The following is a 21,771-nucleotide window of genomic DNA, read 5'->3' as shown; positions in this document are numbered from 1 at the left end:
CTAACATAGAAGCCTGATTATATGATTCCTGGGCTCCCAAATTCAGGCTTTCACTAGCATCTTGTGAAGTGGAAGGTCTTTTCTTAAACTTTCATTTTCCAATTAAACTTAAATCCTTGATAGTTAAAGCTAATTAAAGCAGAGTTGCTTTGCTGTGGGATGGTGCAGGAGAGGTCTAAGTACTGAGAGTCCTAATCACTCTGCCTTCCCCTGCCCCCTGGGGACACTTCCTCCTAAAGGACCCTAAGTGAGACCCCAGGGCCTGCCTGGGTGGTGCAGTTAGGATGATTAAATCTGAGTTCCATGGCATTAAGCACATGCCGTGTAGCTTACAGAGTCTGCCTAGAGTCCTTCTTTTATGTCTCCTTGCCCCATGCACCCAGACTCTTTTCTTTTCTTTTTTTTTTTTCTTTTTAGGGCTGCCCCTGATGCATATAAGGTTCCCAGGGGTTTAAATGGACCTAGAGCCACTGGCCTACACCACAGCCATAGCAACGTCAGACCTGAGCCATGTCTGAAACATCACCACAGCTCACAGCAACACCAGATCCTTAACCCACAGACTGAGGCCAGGGAACTAATGTGCATCCTCATGGAAGCTAGTCAGATTTGTTTCCTCTGAGCCACGAAGGGAACTCCCTTTTCTTTTTTTCCCTTTTTTTGCACCATAGCATCTTCTTTATTTAATTTTTTTTTTATTAAAGTATAGTTGATTTGCAATGTTGTGACAGTTTCTGCTGTACAGCCAAGTGACCCAGTCATGCATTTATATGTCCATTCCTTTTCTTATATTATTTTCCATCATGGTCTAACTCAAGAGACTGGGAATAGTATCTTGTGCTATGCAGTAGGATCTCTTGCTTATCCATTCTAAATGTAATAGTTGGCATCTATTAACCCCAAACTCCCCATCCATCTAATTCCCTTCCCCTTTCCCCTTTCGCAACTGCAAGTCTGTTCTCTGTGTCCGTGAATCTATTTCTTTTCTGTAGATAGGTTCATTTGCGCCATATTTTTGGTGATATCTTATAAGTGTCCACATATAAGTGATATCATATGGTATTTGTCTTTCTCTTTCTAACTTCACTTAGTATGAGAATCTCTACTTGCATCCATGTTGCTGCAAGTGGCGTTATTTTGTTTTGTTTCGTTTTGTTTTGTTTTGTCTTTTTGCCTTTTCTGGGACTGCTCCTGTGGCATATGGAGGTTCCCAGGCTAGGGGTCTAATCAGAGCTGTAGCTGCTGGCCTACAAAGCCCCAGCCACAGCAACGTGGGATCCAAGCCACATCGGCGACCTACACCACAGCTCACGGCATCGCCGGATCCTTAACCCACTAAGCAAGGCCAAGGATCGAACCTGCAACATCATGGTTCCTAGTCGGATTCGTTAATCACTGAGCCATGACAGGAACTCCCGTTTTTTTGTTGTTGTTGTTTTTTGTTTGTTTGTTTTAATGACTGAGTTGTATTCAACCGAATATGTATATGTACCACATCTTCTTAATCCAGTCATCTGTTGATGGACATTTAGGTTGTTTCCATTTCTTGGCTATTGTGAATAGTGCTGCTATGAACATAGGGGTGCATGTATCTTTTTGAATTATGGTCCCCCCAAAACACAAACTAAACAGGCTTATGTAACTATGCAGTGGGGAGATTCTTGGCACACAGTAGGCCATTTAAAATGTATTTGTGCATTTATTAATTTGATGTGCTTTTTAGATAGTAATGATTATAGTCTGTGCAGCTTGTATCCCTACATACAAATGCTCTAGAAATACAGATAAAATTTTTTATCTATTGGCCAATTAGTATTTTTTTGTATCAGCTATTACATGTTTTATGCCTCTTTAGCACCAAATTCATCATTCTAATTATTATTCTTAGTAGTAGCAGTAATCTACAAATTATTTTACTCCAATAAAATATAGTCTTCAGTTTATACTGAAACTCTAAAGACTCTGAAAATTATTCTCTGAAACCAGAGAAAACCCCACAACTTTAAGTCCCCATTCATGATAAGATTACTGCCAGTAAAATTTCCCCCGTAACTCCTCTTTAATTATTAAATGGTTTTGAGTACATTAGGCTTGAGTATATAGCTTTCTTTATTACTCTGTGGGAATATTTAAAATGAAATTTTGGTCTTCAAACTTTTCATTTTAACTATGAAATTTATTTGCCCAAGATAAAGGGGCCTTGTATATTCAACTGCATCTTAATGATTACATATTAAATAATAGCACTATCTTAAGTTTATTTTGCAGTGTGTTCACATTTATTTACACTTTCTAAGATCTTTATAAGGGTAATATATTTAGCACTTTGGAGAATCTCAAATCAATTATAAAATTATTTAATTTGTGATATGCTATAAAAATACTTAGTAGCAAGCTGTAAAATACACCTTGGTACTGAGCATTTGCTCTGGTCTGCTAAAATAAAAGCCCTATACAAATGGGATTTCTCATTGCTTTGTTTACTCCTTTCATCTTCAGTGCCTAAAACCTGACCACATAGTTAACACTAAAAGTCCTTAATATTTATTTAAGTTTATGTTTATAAAGCATATGCTAATATATACTTATTAGAAAACACAGTTAAGCAAAAAGAAAACTTAGTCATAATCCATTTCCTTATAAGAAAATGCAGCTAAAGATTTGATAAATATAGATTTGTGGGAAGTTCCTGCTGTGGTGCAGGGTGGGTTAAGGATCTAGCATAGGTTACAGCTGTGGCTCAGATTCTATCTCTGGCCTGGGAATTTCCATGTGCCACAAATATAGCTGAAAAAGAAAAAAAGTATCTATATTTGTGTGTATGTTTATATGTGCAAGCAAGAGTATACATGTGTTAAATGGATGGCCCGAGGACTGATCTGAGTGGAAGATGAACATGTAGAGCTCTCAGCCAGGGCTAGGGTTTTTAATTTCCTTCCAAAGGTTTACGAAATAATCAACGCATGTTCTCTCAAGAGTCTTGAAAACCAGAGTCATAATACAAGGTCATTTATTGAGAGGTAGGAGGCAGAGTACTCTGATATATTTTTCTCTCCACAGCCACACAAAATTACACTGAAAGCATGAAATCTACGGCAGACTGCCCTTGGAGTTGTGGATGCAGCACTTATCTTTGCCCATGTTTTCTTGAATGTAAAATGGAAATGATAAGTGCTTCTGTCTTACAGGGTATTGTGGACTCAAAAACATAATGTGTTTGGTACATTAGGAATGCCTCCTCTTAGTGTTATTCTTTAAACAGGTTATTTTCCTGTGTTTCAGTTTGCAAATACAGGATGAAGGTCAAAATCAATGCTGGTTTTTTGTTCTGTTTTGTTTTGTTTTTCCATAAGATGGCATACATCCAGTAAAATTTAAGAAGTGTTATTGTGATTTCTTTTTAATGTGACAAACATGACACATACAGAAATTTTGGTAGCATGACTTGTTTTTGTATGTCATGCCTCAGAGGTGGTGGTTGAATTCCCGTGCCTAAGCACATTAAAGGAACTGAGAGTAATTCAACCAATTTTCAATTCCCTACCAATAGAGTGTGTGTCACCTGCATTATGGTCACTACCATCCCAGTGGTACCTACCATCCTAAATTTGAATCAGTTAACAATATTAATTAAAATCAAAATTCCGTTCTTCAGTGACACCAGCCATATTTCACATACTCAACAGCCATATGTGGTTAATACTACTATACTGAAAAATACAAATATAGAACATTTCTATCATTGCAGAATATTCTTGGACAGGATTGAGAGAGCAGGTCTTGTTTTGACTTCTTTTGCATTGAGCCCAAACTTCAGAGTTAGATGACCTGTCTTCAACTCTTGACTCCTGGGACTATGACGTGACCATCAGCAGTTTAACTGTCTGACTTTTCACCCATCTCTCTCTCAGATAGACCTGCAGGGTCAAATAAGCTCAGGATGTGAAGGTGTTATTGGTACACAACCAGATGTGTTATTATGGTTGCTCCTTTGCAGTGGTCAGTCTGCTTCTAGAACATCACCCCCAAACTCCTCAAGCCCTGTTCCTAATCATTGCTTCTTTGGGTTTTTTGGCAATGTCCAAAAAGTTGAAACCTACATGATGTTCCTTTTTTTTTTTCTTTTTTTGTCTTTTCTAGGGCCACACCCATGGAATATGTAAGTTCCCAGGGTAGGGGTCCAATCGGTGCTGTAGCCGCCCACCTAGCCCAGAGCCACAGCAACACAGGATCTGAGCCACGTCTATGACTTACACCACAGATCACGGCAATGCCAGATCCTTAACCCACTGAGCGAGGCCAGGGATCAAACCTGCAACCTCATTGTTCCTAGTCAGATTCCTTAACTGCTGAGCCACAACGGGAACTCCTACATGATATTCTCAGAGGGATTTTGCTGATCCCAGTCTCTAGTCCTGCCAACTTTGTGTAAGCATAAAAAATTTAAAAAACTATCATAATGTCTTTGGACAAGCATAGTTAGAAGGTTAAATCTAAAAATCATGAAATGTGTAATAATATTAAATAACTGTTGTTACTTTTGATTGTTACTCATCATGACTACTTATGTGACTATTGCAAGTATGATATGTGATTGATCTTCATATACCTGATGAATTTCTGCATATTGAACCAGTGTAAAAAGTGGAAACAACAAATGGCCAGAGGGTGTGGTGTCATTGCCTTTTAAGTCTAGAATTTTAGTTCATGTTTTGAATATTTCATTTTAATGGATTAAGGGAAACAATGGAGATAATGCCGCCGTTTTTATTATCTGGAATGTAAGTGTTTAAAAATAAAACACACTGGAGCAGAGGAGATAATTGAACATGTACCCAAAACCGAGTTGCTAATAATTAAACCTTGAGACTAGAATTAAAAGTATTTATTAGAAAAGAACTTTTTAGAGTATTGTTGCAAGAAATGGAGGGTCTGTATTGGAATACAGTGAAAATCACGTGCTTGAAGGATATGGAAATAGGTAATATTCAATTTGGCAAAGGCTGCTTATTTTTGTAGTTAAAACCTTGACGAGAAGAATATATGGATGTGTATATATATGGATGTGTGTGTATATATGCATGCACATACATATGCACATACACATTTACATATAAACATGCATATAATAATCCTCAAACAGAAAAAAAGTCTATCAAAGTGTAAGATAACTATTCTTAATAAAACTAATAGACTCTAGTTGCAATGCCTATTCACACTTCATTTTGTACTTCATTGTACCTTGTAATGTATATCATATGTGTATAGGCACATATGCGTGTGTGGACGTAAATAGAATGTGTGGATGTATGTACACTTGCTTCACTTTCATGGGGAACTATTTAAAGAAGCATAACATTAGGTAAGTCAAAGAACCTGCAAATTGGGTGTCAGTCACTAAATATTGACCACTTGAGGCAAAAGAAATGTCTTGCATGTTACTCAGCTTCACATATAGTTCAAAGTCTAAGGAGTTTCACAGATGATTGCATGGGTTAAAATGGCCTTTGTGAAGGGGAAGTAGGCTTTTGGGCCACTTCTTCTGAGGAGTGAAGAGTTCCCCTTCCCATCTCATCATCAGGGGCTGCAGTCAGGAAATTAGGCTTGCTACTTCCTGTTTGCCATTTGCACTGCTTACTATGTTCTGTATAACTGTTAGGACAGGCTACTTAAAGGAAAAGGCCTTTTCTTCAGGGCAGGGGACTTTTCTGGAGAGAGATAAGGAGTGGGAAAGACTTGCAGCCAAATTTAGAGACAGGAAAAAAAAATTCTCAAGGATAGCATAAGTTGTGAAAATAACCCCTATGAAGATAGATTGAGGCCCTGGGGTCTGCTTTCAAAATGTTAAATGGAAACATAAAGAAAAATTTTCCCTGCATAAGAGAAATTAGGCTGATCTAGGGGAAGGGGTAGGAGCAGGAACAAATCTGTGAACGTTTTCAGTTTAGCACCTCAAGATTTAGTAAAGACCTGCTCTGTAATTTTTCTTGTTATAAAGTAGTTGTGAAAAAGGTCTTTGCCATTTTATTTTTTTTAATTCAATGCACCCTGTAAACCATTGCAAAAAGTATAAATCTTACCTCTCAAATTTGGCTGAAGTTACACTTGAGGAAAATTTGATTAGTTCTTCATTGCATGTGGTCATATATGCCCATAATTTCTTCTTTAAATAAACTTTACATTCTTTTACATGTAAAACTATGAAAGAGTTAGATGCAAGATACAATTTTGTAACATGTCATGAATAGAAACTGGGAAATAGTCAACTCATTTTTTTGTCTAACAAAAATAATTTTTGTACAGTAGCATGTTTATTCTTCAAAAGTAGTGTTAAATTACGTCTTAATGTTCAGTATATACATTATATATAGGAAAGGCAAACATAAAAATATATGGTACCTACATTCTCCACTTGTGAGATTTCCAATTGTTTATGTTCGGTCTTACAAAAACTGATAATGAAATACCCCTACACCTTAGTCTTACAAATACAAATGAGCATAATGAAAATATATAGGTGGAAATATATACTATCTTTGACATGCTTCCAAATGAATGTGATGACACGTGCTTTTTATTCTTTCCTGTTTTGTGCTGAGTTTTTGTATAAAAGAGTTAAATCGAGCTGATTAAGTCATGTTAGGACCATGAGGGGGAGCAGAGAATGAGGATTAGCTCATCAGGCAGGATGAGTTAGGTCATAGTTTATCCAACCATAATTCAAGTGCTGTGTTCACCGAGTCTGGAAGGTATGGTCGTGTGAAGAGTGAGTGCCAAAGTGTCTTGTATCATAAGTTGGAACTGCTTATCCCTGCAGCTGGCTAGGCTTTAGTTGGTTAGTTAGAATTGGTCAGATTTTGTTCTTTTTTTTTTTTGAAGCTGAGAATTGTCTTCAATTCTCTGCCTTTGCTTTATAAAAATGACTATTTTTTTTGCATCAGATATACAGTGACACTGCTGTTAAGGAGGGAAATCAACTTATAATAAGTATGTATTATATGTATGTTATATATACACATTATATGTAAATTGATGTCTTTTTCAGTAACTTAACTATTATGAAGCATAGAGATGTATTTGAAATAAGTAAGACATTTTTGTAGAGAAATGAAGGGAAGATGTAAATCAATGTTTTTTCAAACTGTGGCTTGCAGCCCCTAGTGGGTAATGAATTCATTGTAGGGAGTCTTGGACAGAATTTTAAGAATGAAATAGAATAGAAGACAATAGGTTAACCTAAAAAAGAAAACACTGGGGTAGTTATGAAACATTGTGTGTGTGTGTGTGTGTGTGTGTGTGTATTTGTGACGCACTAAGGTGTAAATTCTTTTTCTCTTCCTTAATGTTGGCCTTGAACAAAAATTATCTATATGCTATTTGTGTAGAATAAAGAGGCTAAATTTGTTAGTTATGAAACTCTGGGCATTTAATCTCACCAATCCTGTTTCTCATCTATAAAATGGGAATAATACAATCCCCTCACAGGGTTAATGAGAGAATTAAGTAAGATGGTATATGTTCAAGTGCTCAGCATAGTTACTGCCACATATTATATACACTCAATAAATGGTACATTTTATTAGTAGTAACATTGTGAGAAGTTCCTGTTGTGGCTTACCACATGGGAGTAACAAGCTTGACTAGTATCCATGAGGATGCAGGTTTGATGCCTGGCCTCGCTCATTGGGTTAAGGATCTGGCATGGCCATGAGCTATGGTGTAAAGTCGCCAACATGGCTCAGATCCCACGTTGTTTTGTCTGTGGTGTAGGCCAGCAGCTGCAGCTCCGACTCACAGAGAACTTCCATATGCTGCAAGTGCAGCCCTAAAAAGCAGATACATATATATATGGTAACATTGTGACTACTGAACTACATAATTTAGGACTTCTCATAATACATTAAATTATATGCCTGGATATCTTGAGATGGCTGAAGGATCCAACAGGGGTTTAACCAAAGTTGAACATGGAAGGAAATAGACTAGAGCAAGAGATGTAGTGAGGTAGAGGTGATGAATGAGAGCTGAATAACAAGCTCATTGAACTGTATTTGGCGAAGATTATTCCCTCCATTCCACTAACTCCTGGTTGATTAGGAATCAAGTAGCCACTCATCCCATTATCCATCTCAGCCCAGTACCTTTTATATGGCCAAATAGACCTCAAAGGATAATTGGGATTTACCTCGAGGCCTCATCAGATGAAAATGGTCTGCTTTCAGAGGCTTCTCTGTAAGATGGAACTATTTACTATGAAAGAGTTTCAATTTAATATCATTGGCTAGATAATCTGCAGTCATCACATGTTTTGAACAGACCTTCAAGTTCTCTCCTCTTGCCTTAGAACAGGTACAGTGAATGGGTGTCGGAATTCAAGTAAGGGCCATATTAGAACCAAACTGCCGTTGTATGTTCTTACCTCTCTAATTAAACCTCATGTTTATCTAGATTTTTCTTTCTTGCTTATACATGGGCACATTCCTTGATGGCATAAAGGATGTCTAACTCATGGTACTGGCAAATGTGTGACATAAATACATGTTTTGTGTATGAATGATTCCTAGTTATCAACTTATAAATCACAGTGTGACAGACGCAAATGTCTTCAGTTTTCTGTGAAGGAATGATGTTTAGTCTTCCCAGCTGATTTAAGCTGTCACTGCCTCAAGTAGAGAGAAGTAATATAGGAAAGCATTTCTTCATGCTTTGAAAGATGTCCACCACTCACCCTGGGACCTTGAATTCTGACCCACACACCCTCCAGTGAGTCGGTTTTGCAGCCCCCATGTCTCCAAATCCCAGAGAACTCTCTCCATTGCTTAAAAGAGTGATAGGATGTCTGTCTCTGTTATACTAAAAACCAGAGAATGTGACGATTTTATGCCTAAGAAATACACAGCTTCTCCATGGTCTAGGCATTATCTATTTTCTTTGCCATTGTTTTTTTGTTTGTTTGTTAGAGAGCACTGAATGTTTTTAAGAATATAAAGACAGATATTGTTTTCCAGGTCTGAGAATGAATAAAGGGGCCATCACCCCTCCACGTACTTCTCCAGCAAATTCGTGTTCCCCCGAAGTGATCCATCTGAAGGACATTGTCTGCTACCTGTCTCTCCTTGAAAGAGGAAGACCTGAGGATAAACTGGAGTGTATGTGTTTCTTCATTTATGTTTTTTATCACAGATGAGGTGGGGGAAGGGCCTGGACATTGACAACCTTAAAGTTGTCCCTACTGTGGTTTTCTAAATTCTTATTAAATAAAGTGACCTTTGTTATTAATAATATTAAAAATTCTTCAATTGAGAATGGGAAAAATATTAAGAATCTATCCATTTTTAAGTTATTATTGGTCAAATTCCATTTATCACTAAGTATTTCTTGAGTATATTTATCACATGACTTTAAAAAAATGTTGCCCAGTTTGGTAACAACAGTACTGAGGATCTTTTGAGTTATTTTGGACAACAAATGACAAATTTGGAAAAAAAAATTATTTCTAGAATGTGAAGAAGTCTTCCCATTAGTCAGAAAGAAGGTTCACTGGACACACTCAAGCCTGAGCCTTTTCCTCTTGGATAGTTTCCCTGCAACCACTAACTTTCTTTGCCAGAGACATATTATTTCTTAAATGCCAAACAGAAGAGTTTAGTTTATTGGAGTTGACTCTGAATATCATAAATAATTAAACAATAGCTTTGTTTCTTCTGTCATGTAGCAGGCATTTCAGAGAGAAAATTTTTATCTAGTTGAGAGTAAGTGCTCTCTTTAATAAAATACAGTGACTGGGCTCCCTCTGGTGGAAAATTATACTCATTGCCAGGCAGGAAAATATTTGTTCAAATCTTTTTTTTTTAAATGATATTTATTTTTCCATTACAGTTGATTGACAGTGATCTGTCAATTTTGACCCAGTTATATATTATATATATTCTTTTTCTCACATTATCCTCCATCATGTTCCATCACAAATGACTGGATATAGTTCCCTGTGCTATACAGCAGGATCTCATTGCTTATCTATGTTCCAAATCTTTAAGCCAGTTCATTTAATAATCTATTCTGTCTCCAGAGCCCTTGATAAATATAGAGCTTATGGTGCTTTCAGTAATATGATTAACTTGATTATTTTGTATATCATTAAAATGAATGAAAAATTCTTGCTACTGAAATGATAGTAAAGATAATGAATCTTAAATTTTATATTGCTAAAGTAAATATAGAACATTGTAGTATCTCAGAATTATGATTAGGTAGGGTATGTTAGGTTAAATTTAATAATAACTTGTTGATAATATTTCTATTTACTAATAAAGTATTTACTATGATTATTTCAGAGTCACACCTGCTTAGGTTATGAATAAACCATATTAACAACATTCTTTAAATACATATTCATGAGTTCCAAGTGTTGAATATATGCATTCCAAGATTTATTTGTATTCCCAAGAACCTACAGAAATCTCTCCCATTCCAAAATACATATTAATGTTTAGTGAATTTCTATTGAAGCAACAGCCAGAGAAAAAGTTTTTTCAGGTGTTATCCAGACCATGTTTAGAATGATTTAAAAATTACAAAGATGAATACCCTTTTCCAGGTCTGAGGATAAAAAAAGGCACCATCACTTCTCCCAAAAACAGTCTTTGTGTTCCAGTTTAATTATTTTTAGGTCAACCCGAAGCATTTTTTTCTTAAGGTAGAATTCCTTAGTGGCACGCTTTTAGTTCTGTGTTTGAATCTGTGAATCAACAGTCTGTCCACAGTTGCAGGGCAGGATGTTAACCCACAAATGATTCAAAACTATTTAATGAATCAAGTCGAACTTGACCTGCCACTTAACTTCCGTCAGTGTTATCAGTCCCCTTTCCCTTTGTTCTCTAAGTTTTCCAGCTCTTTTTTCAAGCTTATACGAGGTTCATCTGCACTTTCCTTTTTCTTAACCATTTCTTCAGAACCTCCTCATAGCTACCTATGAGTAGCTATGAGATTCTTAGGGCCTGGCGTTACTGCTGTGATTTTCACCAGACTTCAAAGTAAATGAATTTCCATTTCAGAAGCACAGTAAAGTTCCAGCTCTGCTGTAGTTCTCTTCTCTCCTGTCCTCAAGTTTGGAGGACCTTAACCTGGTCCTTAACCATTTGGAACTTGCATTTGTTTGTTTGCTTCTTAAATAACAATACTGGCTCTTTCCTATGTCCATTAAATCAGAATCCATTTCTTTCACCCACTTCCTTGGCCATGTGCTTACACATTTTTCTCTTCTATGATTGAACTTTTACAAATACCTAAGACTCATGTATTATTTTACTGTTATAGATTCTGAAATATTTTTCAATAAGACTTTAACGAAAAAAAAAAAAAAAAAAAAAAAAAGGGAGTTCCTGTCACAGCTCAGCAGAAATGAATTTGACTACTATCCATGAGGACATAGGTTCAATCCCTGACCTTGCTCAGTGGGTTAGGGTCTGTCATTGCCATGAGCTGTGCTGTAGATCGCAGATGTGGCTCGAGTTGCTGTGACTGTGGCATAGGCTGGCAGCTGTAGCTCTCATTTGACCCCTAGCCTGGGAACCTCCACATGCTTGGGGTGCAGCCCTAAAAATACCAAAAAATAAAGACTTTAAAGAAATTTAAGGGATAGTTAAATTTAACATACACATTTCAAAAACAGTTAAGACCTTCTACATGCAATATATGCTAGAGGAAAGACAATAAGAAAATATTGAAATTAACATTGAAATAGATGTGCTCAAGCACATAAGATAATGAATTTTTGCAAATGAGTGCTTTTTTTGAATCTCAGTTTCCAAGTGGCTAAGCAGAAAGGAGTACAGACATATTGGCTTAGGCCAGAGGTTCTTGAACTTTATCACAGATGAGAATCACCTGAGGGGCTTATGGACATACAGCTGACTGGCCCCAATTCCAGTAAATGCAATGCAGCAAACCTAGAATGGGGCCTTAGAATTTGCATTCCAGGTGTTGCTCCTGCTCCAGGAACCAAATTTTGAGAAGCAATGTTTTATGCAATGAAAACACACACATCCAATCCCACAATCAATCTGATATGACAGTTGTTTCTTGGAACTGATGGTGACAGTATTTGATAGGCTCTTTTACCTAGGTTATTAGATAAAATAATGTCATTGTTTTCAATGTTTATAAAAGGAATATTTTTTCTCCAAAAAATAAAAATAATAGTTTCATGAATCTGTTCAGTGCTTTCTGCTACTTCCAGTCTCCACATTTGTCTTTTCTGCCAGGAACATACAAAATATTTAGAATAAAGCATTTTTTTTTCATTGAAAGGAAACTAACAAACAAAAGCTCTTGAACTCTCCACTGATTACATGGCATTTCTTCAACTTGCTTACTTAATCTTTTAACTCAATCCTAATGCTGCCCTATGGTCTTTGCCAGTCCTGAGGCCTTATCAGGTAGAAGGAATTTATTCACCTGTTCCCATGGACCCTTCGAAAGTGTGTGTGTGAGTTTGTGTGTATGTGTTTGCGCGTGCTGAGGTTGTGGAAAAATTCCAACTTTATTTTTGTATTTTTATTTTTTAGGGCTGCACCTGCAGCATGCAGAGGTTCACAGGCTAGGGGTCGAATTGGAACTGTAGCCACTGGCCTACACCACAGCCACAGCAATGCCAGATCTGAGCCGCCTCTGAGACCTACACTATGGCTCACTGCAATGCCTGATCCTTAACCCTCTGAGTGAGGCCAGGGATTGAACCTGCATCCTCATGGATGCTAGTCAGATTCGTTTCTGCTGAGCCAAGACAAGAAGTCTGAGAAATTCCATCTTTATCTCTCCTTTTTGATGTTAGTTACCAGCCATCCTGGTGCATGGATGAGAGAGTCATACAGGGCTGATTGGCCCTTTAAACCCACCACTGCAGTACTTCATGGACAGCCATTCAATACATCCCTCTTCGAATCTCCTTGCACTCCTCAAGTTCTGTGACCCAGCCTCCATCTTACTTCAGCCACCCAGTTTGATTGAAATACCCCAAGCCATGTATTTCCAAAGACTGCTCTTATTCTAAAAATTGAAACTCTAGTATTTTACTTTGACCACAGCTTATGTTCATTTAACCCCTCATTTTCCTACTTTTACTTTAAATATAGCTTGGACATACTGCTCAAGAACCTGGACTCTTCATTTCACTAATTGAATGAATCTCAACTTTAACACTTACTGTCTGAGTGACCTGGGCACATATTTAAAACTTCTTCGGGTCTCAGCTTCCCCACCTGTAAAACTGAGATCATATTAATGTCTATCTTGTATGTTTTCTATGAGAATTAAATGAATAAATAATTACTCAATAGATTCCTTTACATTTATTAGTTCATATGAATGTTAAGTTAAATAAAAGTAAGTTAAGAATTCTTGTCCCCTGGGAGTTCCTTGGTGGCCCAGTGGGTTAAGGATCTGGTGTTGTCACTGCTGAGGCTCAGGTTTGGTCCCTGGTCCCAGAATTTCCACATGCCATGGTTACAGCCAAAAAAACGAAATTTTACTTCTTCCTGAATTGGCCTGCTGCTTTGGGGCCTCTCATTTTTTAAATAGACTGACCCCACAATCCATGATGCCAATCATTCTTTCTCACTTAGCTTCAGATATCAAATTTATTTGCTCATATACTGAGCTGGCAGAGAGTTCACGAAATGAAAATATAAAACTATGGATTATAATCCTGCTAAAAACCTCAGCTGGCCATCAGTGTTTCTCTGGTCATTGACTTTTTCCAGTCACAAGTTAATCCAGAAGGCTTCGTTGCTTCTAACACCTACCCATTTAATCCTCATCTCACTCAAAAGGGGTGAATTCTTGTAACTTCCTCTCATGTTACCTAAAACTTGCCAACTTCTATACCTGATTTCCCTCTTTCTCTTCTTACTCTTTCTCCCTTTGATAGTTTCCTGTTGAAGATTACAAAAAAGTAAGCCCTTAATTTAGCATCCATAAACTAATCTGTCTCCACAATTTGACCCCAACTCTCCTGGCCAGTCTTAAAATTGTCTTTGACCTACACACACACACACACACACACAAACACAAATGTCCCAGGGGATGTGAATATACTTTTCAACCCTCAGATAAACCTTGGACTTTTCTATCTTCATGCCTTGGATTATAATATGCATTGGCTGGGGATGTATTTCTTTCCCAGGGAATATCAGATGCAGTTGAGTCTACACTTGAAGCCTAGCTTACATCATGAATCCACATGCCATGTCTAATTAGATTATTTTGCTCTTCTTTATACTTTCCTACTGTGTATAACTTCCCACTCAAGCACCTACCACTTGTGTATGTATGTGTTTCAAAAAGATAGATGCTCAATAAATTAGTTAAATGGAATTGTATTAAAATCCATGGATGCTTGACAAGAGAAAAATATTGTTAGTTATTTAAAGTATCAAGTAATACTGAATGTTTACTTTTACTGTAAAATACATGGCATTCACATTTGGGTTACTGTTTATCAAATTAATAATGACTTAACTAGAATAACTTTTAAGTTAGCTTACAGGTACTAAAAATATATCACTAAAAAAAAAAATCAGCAGGAATTTCCATAAAATAGATAATTGACATGCAGACCATAAAGACTAACCTGTATGTTAAGGTTATTGCTATGTATAGTGTAAATTTTATTTAATTTAATTAATTAACTTATTTAATTATTATTGTTATTTTTTTTGTCTTTTTGCCATTTCTTGGGCTGCTCCTGCGGCATATGGAGGTTCCCAGGCTAGGGGTCGGATCAGAGCTGTAGCCGTTGGCCTACACCAGAGCCACTGCAACACAGGATCCGAGCTGCATCTGCGACCTACATCACAGCTCACAGCAATACCGGATCCTTAATGCACTGAGTAAGGCCAGGGATCGAACCTGAAACCTCATGGTTCCTAGTCAGATTTGTTAACCACTGAGCCACCCGGGAACTCCTATAGTGTTAATTTTAGAATTAACTGAAATTTAACATTGAGAAGACCTTAAATATCATTTAATCAACCTTCCTGAAGTGTCGATGAAAAAACTAAAGCCCAGAAAGTCTAGTTAATTAATTATACTACCATTTTATCTTTCTGTGACTAAAATGTATGATTTTTATTTTGAAAAGCTACTCTTCCTTGTTGATATTATTGTTTCTTTTGTGGAAAAAAAAGGGAGAAAGTGTCACACCATTACATTAGATGTCAAAAACCTTAAGGAAGTTGTTTTCACTTCTGACCTTATGGTTTAGTAGGGCATGAATTACATAAAACAGTAAAAGAATTGTGAGTTAAGGAAATTCTGGGTTAAATGCCTTTTAATATGTATATTTTCTAATCTTTATAAACAATTTCCATATTAATATTTTCATATCAATAACATACTACACAAAGGAAAAATGCCAGTGTATTAATAATGGAATATTCAGTGAGAAAAGAGATTGGCAAAATAGACTGGTAAAAACTTGCAAATCTTTTGGAAAAGAAAAAAAAAGAATTACCCTTATGTTGCATAATGTGCCTTTCCCTTTGATCTTTTAACCAAATTCGCGTGTGGGCACATAATTGTTTCTATATAAAGTATAATTGCATGAGCATAAAAATAGAAAAAAAGTGGGTTAAACTAGTTTATAACTTTGTAACAGTTACCTATCTTTAGAAGCTATCCTGTTGACAGAATAATTTTGATATTGGGCTTAAATTATTTTTGCACCTAAAAATCTATATCCTTATATAGATTATTATTATCGGGCTTAAATTATTTTTGCACCTAAAAATCTATATCCTTATATGTTGATTTTAATAATAAGACCTATTTGTTCAATGATTCACTTGACCTTGGAGACTAACTTTATTTTCAAATTCTAAGGGAAAAATAGTCTTATTATATAATGTTTGAGGATAGATATTTATTTTATCTATATTATTCAAATAGTTTTAAAAGGCAAAGGGTCTATATGCTTGCCAAGCCAAACAATTTTTATTTTCTATGATGTTAATAACCACCTTTTTTCTTTATTTGATTAGTTTTTCTGTTCCTATATTACTAATTAGTACCCAAGTCCTCCATCATAAATTCTAATTTGGAAACTTGTGCTTTCCATCTGTTCTCCCATCTTTTCATTACCTTCTCCTTTATTTTACTTGCTGTCTTTCTGGAATCACTATTTGTGGAAGTTGAAATTCCAAGGCAGAACTTTGGGTTATTATTATTATTATTTTGGCCATGCCCAAGGCATGTTGAAGTTCCCAGGCCAGGGGTCGAATCCAAGCCATAGTTGCAACCTATGCCACAGTTGTGGCAACACTGAATCCTTAACCCACTGTACCACAGTGGGAACTCCTAAATTACTATATTTTTAAATTTTCCTATTTTCCAGCTTCTTTTCTCTCATGTCTTCTTTAATATCTGGGACATCTTCTACATTTATAATGCCTTTTTTTTTTTGCTCTTTCTATCATAATTTTAACTTCACAGAGAATCCATTTTGCTGTCAGCATAATCTTTATTTGCTTTTATTCTTATTTCACTGATTGAAACTTCCTTCTTATTTACAAGGTTCCCCACTTCCCTGCTTTGCTTCTTTCTTCCAGATTAATTTGTTTTGAAATGACTGCTTAATGGTTGTGGGTAGGTGGGTAAGTGGGTGAGGTTTAAGTCTGACTCATTAAAGATGAGGAGGGGACTTACATCTCTCAGTGTTCAGTCTATGCACATTTTTTTTTTTTTTTTTTTGTCTTTTTGCTATTTCTTGGGCCGCTTCCATGGCATATGGAGGTTCCCAGGCTAGGGGTCTAACCGGACCTGTAGCCACCGGCCTACTCCAGAGCCACAGCAATGCGGGATCCGAGCCACATCTGCAACCTACACCACAGCTCACGGCAACGCTGGATCCTTAACCCACTGAGAAAGACCAGGAATCGAACCCGAAACCTCATGGTTCCTAGTCGGGTTCAGTTAACCACTGAGCCACGATGGGAACTCCATTTATTTTTATTTATTTTATTTTATTTTTTTTAGTCCATGCACTTTGATATAACAACACTTTCTTTGGTGTAGCACCCCTACTGTCGGAATTCCTGAGTATCCTGAGCTCAGAATCCCCGTGGCTTGACTGCTATAAAGCTTAAAGATCTGGGTTTCTGTTACGTAGCCAGCTGACATATTCTCAGGAGCAAGGTGTGAGGGGTGGTATTTACAGGTCTAAATTCTTTTCAGTAAGATGTTCAGTTTCCCCTTCTATGTAAATTTGTGCCTCCTCTTCACCACCAGCTTAAGTTGATATTTCTCAAGTTTCTAGGTCAATCAATGTATATTGTTCAGCTTCTAAAATTGTGTTATTCTTGTCTTCTTTCATCTTTTCTTTGCACTGGTGGGTTTGTGACTCTTTCATTCCCTACTGTTTACTGTAGAGGCACTTCAATAGAAAGTCAAGGTAAACATGTATGTTCAATATTTCATGTTTTGCATGACCCCACTACAATTTTTAATCAGAAAAAGTGACTTATCAGTGAAAATTAAAGTCTTGGAGTTTCTCTCACTCATCTAGGATCAAAGAAAATTTTATCTTTAATTTATACTTGGTGATATTTAGACTATAAGATACATAGTGCTTGGAGTTCCCTGGTGGCTCAATAGGTTAAGGATCCAGGGTTGTCACTGCTGTGGCACAGGTCTGATCCCTGGCCAGGGAACTACATGGCATGGGCATAGCCAAAAATACCTAATGCTAGTGTTTAATAAATGTATGCTAATTTTATTATTGCAATTATTATTAACTGAAAGTTCTCCAACTTTATTCCTTGGTGAATTAGACAGCATTTCTAGACAGCCATTAACTCCTCTTAATGTGTTTGGAATTTAATATTTAAAATAAACTAGGGGCATTCCTATTGTGGCTCAGCGGAAGCGAATGCAGCTGTTATCCATGAGGATGCAGGTTTGATACCTGGCCCACTCAGCAGGTTAAGGATCAGAATTGCTGTGATCTTTGATATAGGTTGCAGATCTATACCAGTCGGCTCGGATCTGGCATTGCTGTGGCTGTGGTATAGGCCTGCAGCTGTAGTTGTGATTTGACCCCTACCCTGGGAACTTCCATATGCTGTACCTGCAGCCAAAATGAAATGAAATGAAATAACTAGGGCTTCTACTTTATAAAACAGTAAAGTGTTTTCACTCTAACTTTACTGCTTACTACAACTAGAACATTTAAACTCAATATTTTTTTAAAACTCTGTAAGTTTCAGGAAATTATCAAGGCAAGTTGGGTTTGTGGGTCAAATTTCTGGGATCAGGGAGCCAGGCTTTTGCCAGTGTTTTTGAATTGTAAATACTTAGACAACTGAGAAGCTGAGAAATTAAGCAGCTTGGTAAACTGTCTTGGGGAAAAGTCTTGAATTCTAGAGTCTTTCCAACAGGTATATGATGGTTTCTCATCATGATTTAAATTTTCATTCATTATGATTGATGATGTTGAGTACTTGGTTAGTATTGACCACTCGTATATCTTCCTTTTTTGAAGCACCCACTCAATATTTTGCCTCTTTCTTAACGTTGTTTTATTACTGAGCTGTAGGATTTCTTCATATAGTCTAGAAACAAGTCCTCTGTTAGATGTTTGTGTTCTAAATTTATTTTTTCAAATCTGTACTAGCTTATTTATTTTCATAATAGTGTTTTTTTTTCTTTGATGATCAGAGATTTTAACTTTGATGAAGTTTAATTGACCTCCATTTTTAAAAATCATTGATGATATATATTGGCTTATGTTGAGGTTGTGAAGATGTTTTCCTAGATCTTTTTCTAGGAGCGTCATAGCTTAGTTTTATCATTAAAGTTTCGTATCAAAACAAGTTAAGGAGTTCCCGTTGTGGCGCAGTGGTTAACGAATCCTACTAGGAACCATGAGGTTGCGGGTTCGGTCCCTGCCCTTACTCAGTGGGTTAACGATCTGGCGTTGCCGTGAGCTGTGGTGTAGGTTGCAGATGCGGCTCGGATCCCGCGTTGCTGTGGCTCTGGCGTAGGCCGGTGGCTACAGCTCCGATTCAACCCCTAGCCTGGGAACCTCCATATGCCGCGGAAGCGGCCCAAGAAATAGCAACAACAACAACAACAACAACAAAGACAAAAAGACAAAAAAAAAAAAAAAAAGAAAAGTTAAAATTTCAGAGTTCTCTTTTGGTGCAGCAGGTAAAGGTTCAGGTGTTGTCGCTGCAGTGGCTTGTTTTGAGGCTATGGTGGGGCTTGGGTACTTGGCCTGGGAACATCCACATACCATTCCCTAGGTGTGGCCAAAAAAAATTAACGTTAAATTTGACCTAGTGTTTATGCCTGGTGTGAAGTAAGGATAAAGATACCTTTGTTTAAATGTGAATATCCATCCAGTTGTCCCATCATCATTCTGGAAAAGAATTTTCTTATCTCATTGAATTGTTTGATACTTGTGTGTGGCTCTTTATCTGTACTCTCTATTTCTCATCCTTCTATTTGTGTGGCCTTTAGCAGTATTTTGCTTGTCTTGACTCCCTTGATTTTTAACAACTCTTGAAGTCAGGTCATGTTAATCCTCCAGATTTGTTCCCCATTTTCAAGGTTGTTTTGGGTGTTCTAAGTCTTATTAATTAATTAATTTATCTATTTATTTTGCTTAATAGGGCTGCACTTGCGGCATGTGGAATTTCCCAGGTTAGGGGTCGAATCAGAACTGCAGCTTCCAACCTACACCACAGCCACATCAACGCAGGATCCAAGCCGCATCTGCAACCTATCCCACAGCTCAGGGCAATGCCAGATCCCCAACCCTTTGGGTAAGGCCAGGGATCAAACCCACATCCTCATGGATACTACTCGGATTCGTTTCTACTGTGCCATGACGGGAACTCCAGTCCTTTTTATTTTTATGTAAGTTTTAGAATCAGTATGTTAATATTCAAAACAAAGCTATTGATATTTCTATTGAGATTGTATCCATTATATAGGACAATATGTGGAGAATTTACATTTTAATGATATAGAATCTTTCAATTCATGGACACAATATATCTTTTCATTTATATAGGTTTCCTATAATTTTTCTCAGTGAAGTTTTATAATTTTTATAATTTTTGCACAGAGGTCCTGTCCAACTCTTGATAAATTTATCTTATGTATTTATGGGTTTGGATGCTATTTTAAATGATACATTTTATGTTTCATTCTTTTTCCAGTTCTTCTTTGCACATATATAAAACTGCAATTGAATTTATAGCCTATTACATCACTTAATATATATACATATGTAAGTTTAAATACTTACATAAATGTTATATAATTTCTTATATAATATGCAATATGTTAGTTAGGTAAGGTCTAATACTTATAGTTACATAAGGTCTGACACATATAGGTCTAATACTTATATAAATTCTAGCATAAGATAAAATACATATGATGTATGTTTTAATATGATACATATAATGTATCAATTATATAAGTTCTAATATTTATATACATGTTATGTAAGTTCTTACATATATTTTCTAAATTATATAAATTTTGGAAATATAGGATTTTATAAATACATACACATATTAAAGATAGTTTTAATAATCATTTTCTTATATGCATGCCTTTTATATATTACTTCTTGCCTTATGGCAAAGACTAGAATAATCAGTATAATGTCAGGGAGAAATGATAGGGGAGAACATTTTTGAGTTGTTCTTGATCTCAAGGAAAAAGTATTCAATATTTTACTTATAAGTGTGATTTTAATTGAAAATTTTAATAGAAGGTCTTTATCTAGTTGAGGAAATTTTTTTTCTTATTTTGGTGAGAGTTTTCATCATGAATGGGTATTATATTTTTAAATGCTTTTTTGGGTATCCATTTGCATAATAACATTTTTTTCCTTATGGAGGTTAATATGGGAATTGTTAACCAATGTTTATATTTTAAAGCAGATTTGCATTTATAGAATAATCCCCACTTAGATTCGATGTTTTATTTTGATTATATGTAGTCAGAGGGATACATGGGGCTTTATTTTCTTAAAATATCTCTGTCTCAGCATGTCCTCATAAAATAAACTTTTATTTTCTTAAAAAGTTTTTGGACAATTGACATTATTTCTTCCTTAAATATTTGGTAGAATTCACCATTAGAGAAATCCATGCTTGAAGATATCTTTTTAAAAAGAATTTTTTAAATTGTGAGTTCAGTTTCTTTAATACTAAGGTATTAGGATTTATCTATTATTATTGTTTTAGTTTTGATAAGTTGTAGGTTTCAATAAAATGAGTGTATGTATATTATATATTATAAAATATATTATTATAGAGAATTTATCAATATAGGAAGAGAGGAAATTAAAAGTCATGGCTTAGGCTACATGATTATTTACAGTTAAAAAAATCCAAACTTATCAGATACATTATTTGAACATGATTATTTGCAGTTAAAAAAATCCTGAGTAATCAGATACATTATTTGAATTAGTGCAGTGTGTTAAGGACCCATCATTGTCACTGTAGTAACTTGAGTTCAGTCTCTGGCCTGAGAACTTACATATGCTGTGGACACAGCCAAAAAAAAAAAAAAAAAACAAATGTTTTAACAATGTCTCTGGATACAAAGTAAAAGTAAAATAACTTATATTTCTATGTAACACTAAAAATAATTTAAAATGAAGTTGAAATATTACCATTTATAATACATTAGAATTATTAGATACCTATGAATAAATCTTTAACAAATATTTGAAAGAACTCTACCAGAAAA

At 35.9% G+C, this 21,771-nt stretch overlaps 1 protein-coding gene across 22 annotated transcripts in view; it reads left to right on the top strand.

The window, feature by feature from the left end:
• DGKB (diacylglycerol kinase beta) overlaps nt 1-21,771 on the top strand; it is a 786,786-nt gene that overhangs the window by 244,403 nt on the left and 520,612 nt on the right. For all 22 annotated transcript variants that reach the window (XM_021102444.1, XM_021102447.1, XM_021102453.1 and 19 more), the window contains one exon: nt 9,009-9,149. In XM_021102444.1, coding sequence (XP_020958103.1) covers nt 9,009-9,149 — 141 coding nt within the window. The remainder of the gene's footprint in view (nt 1-9,008; nt 9,150-21,771) is intronic.

This window comes from Sus scrofa, chromosome 9 (assembly GCF_000003025.6).
Source record: "Sus scrofa isolate TJ Tabasco breed Duroc chromosome 9, Sscrofa11.1, whole genome shotgun sequence".
NCBI lineage: Eukaryota > Metazoa > Chordata > Mammalia > Artiodactyla > Suidae > Sus > Sus scrofa.
This window is presented reverse-complemented; position numbering and strand designations above follow the sequence as displayed.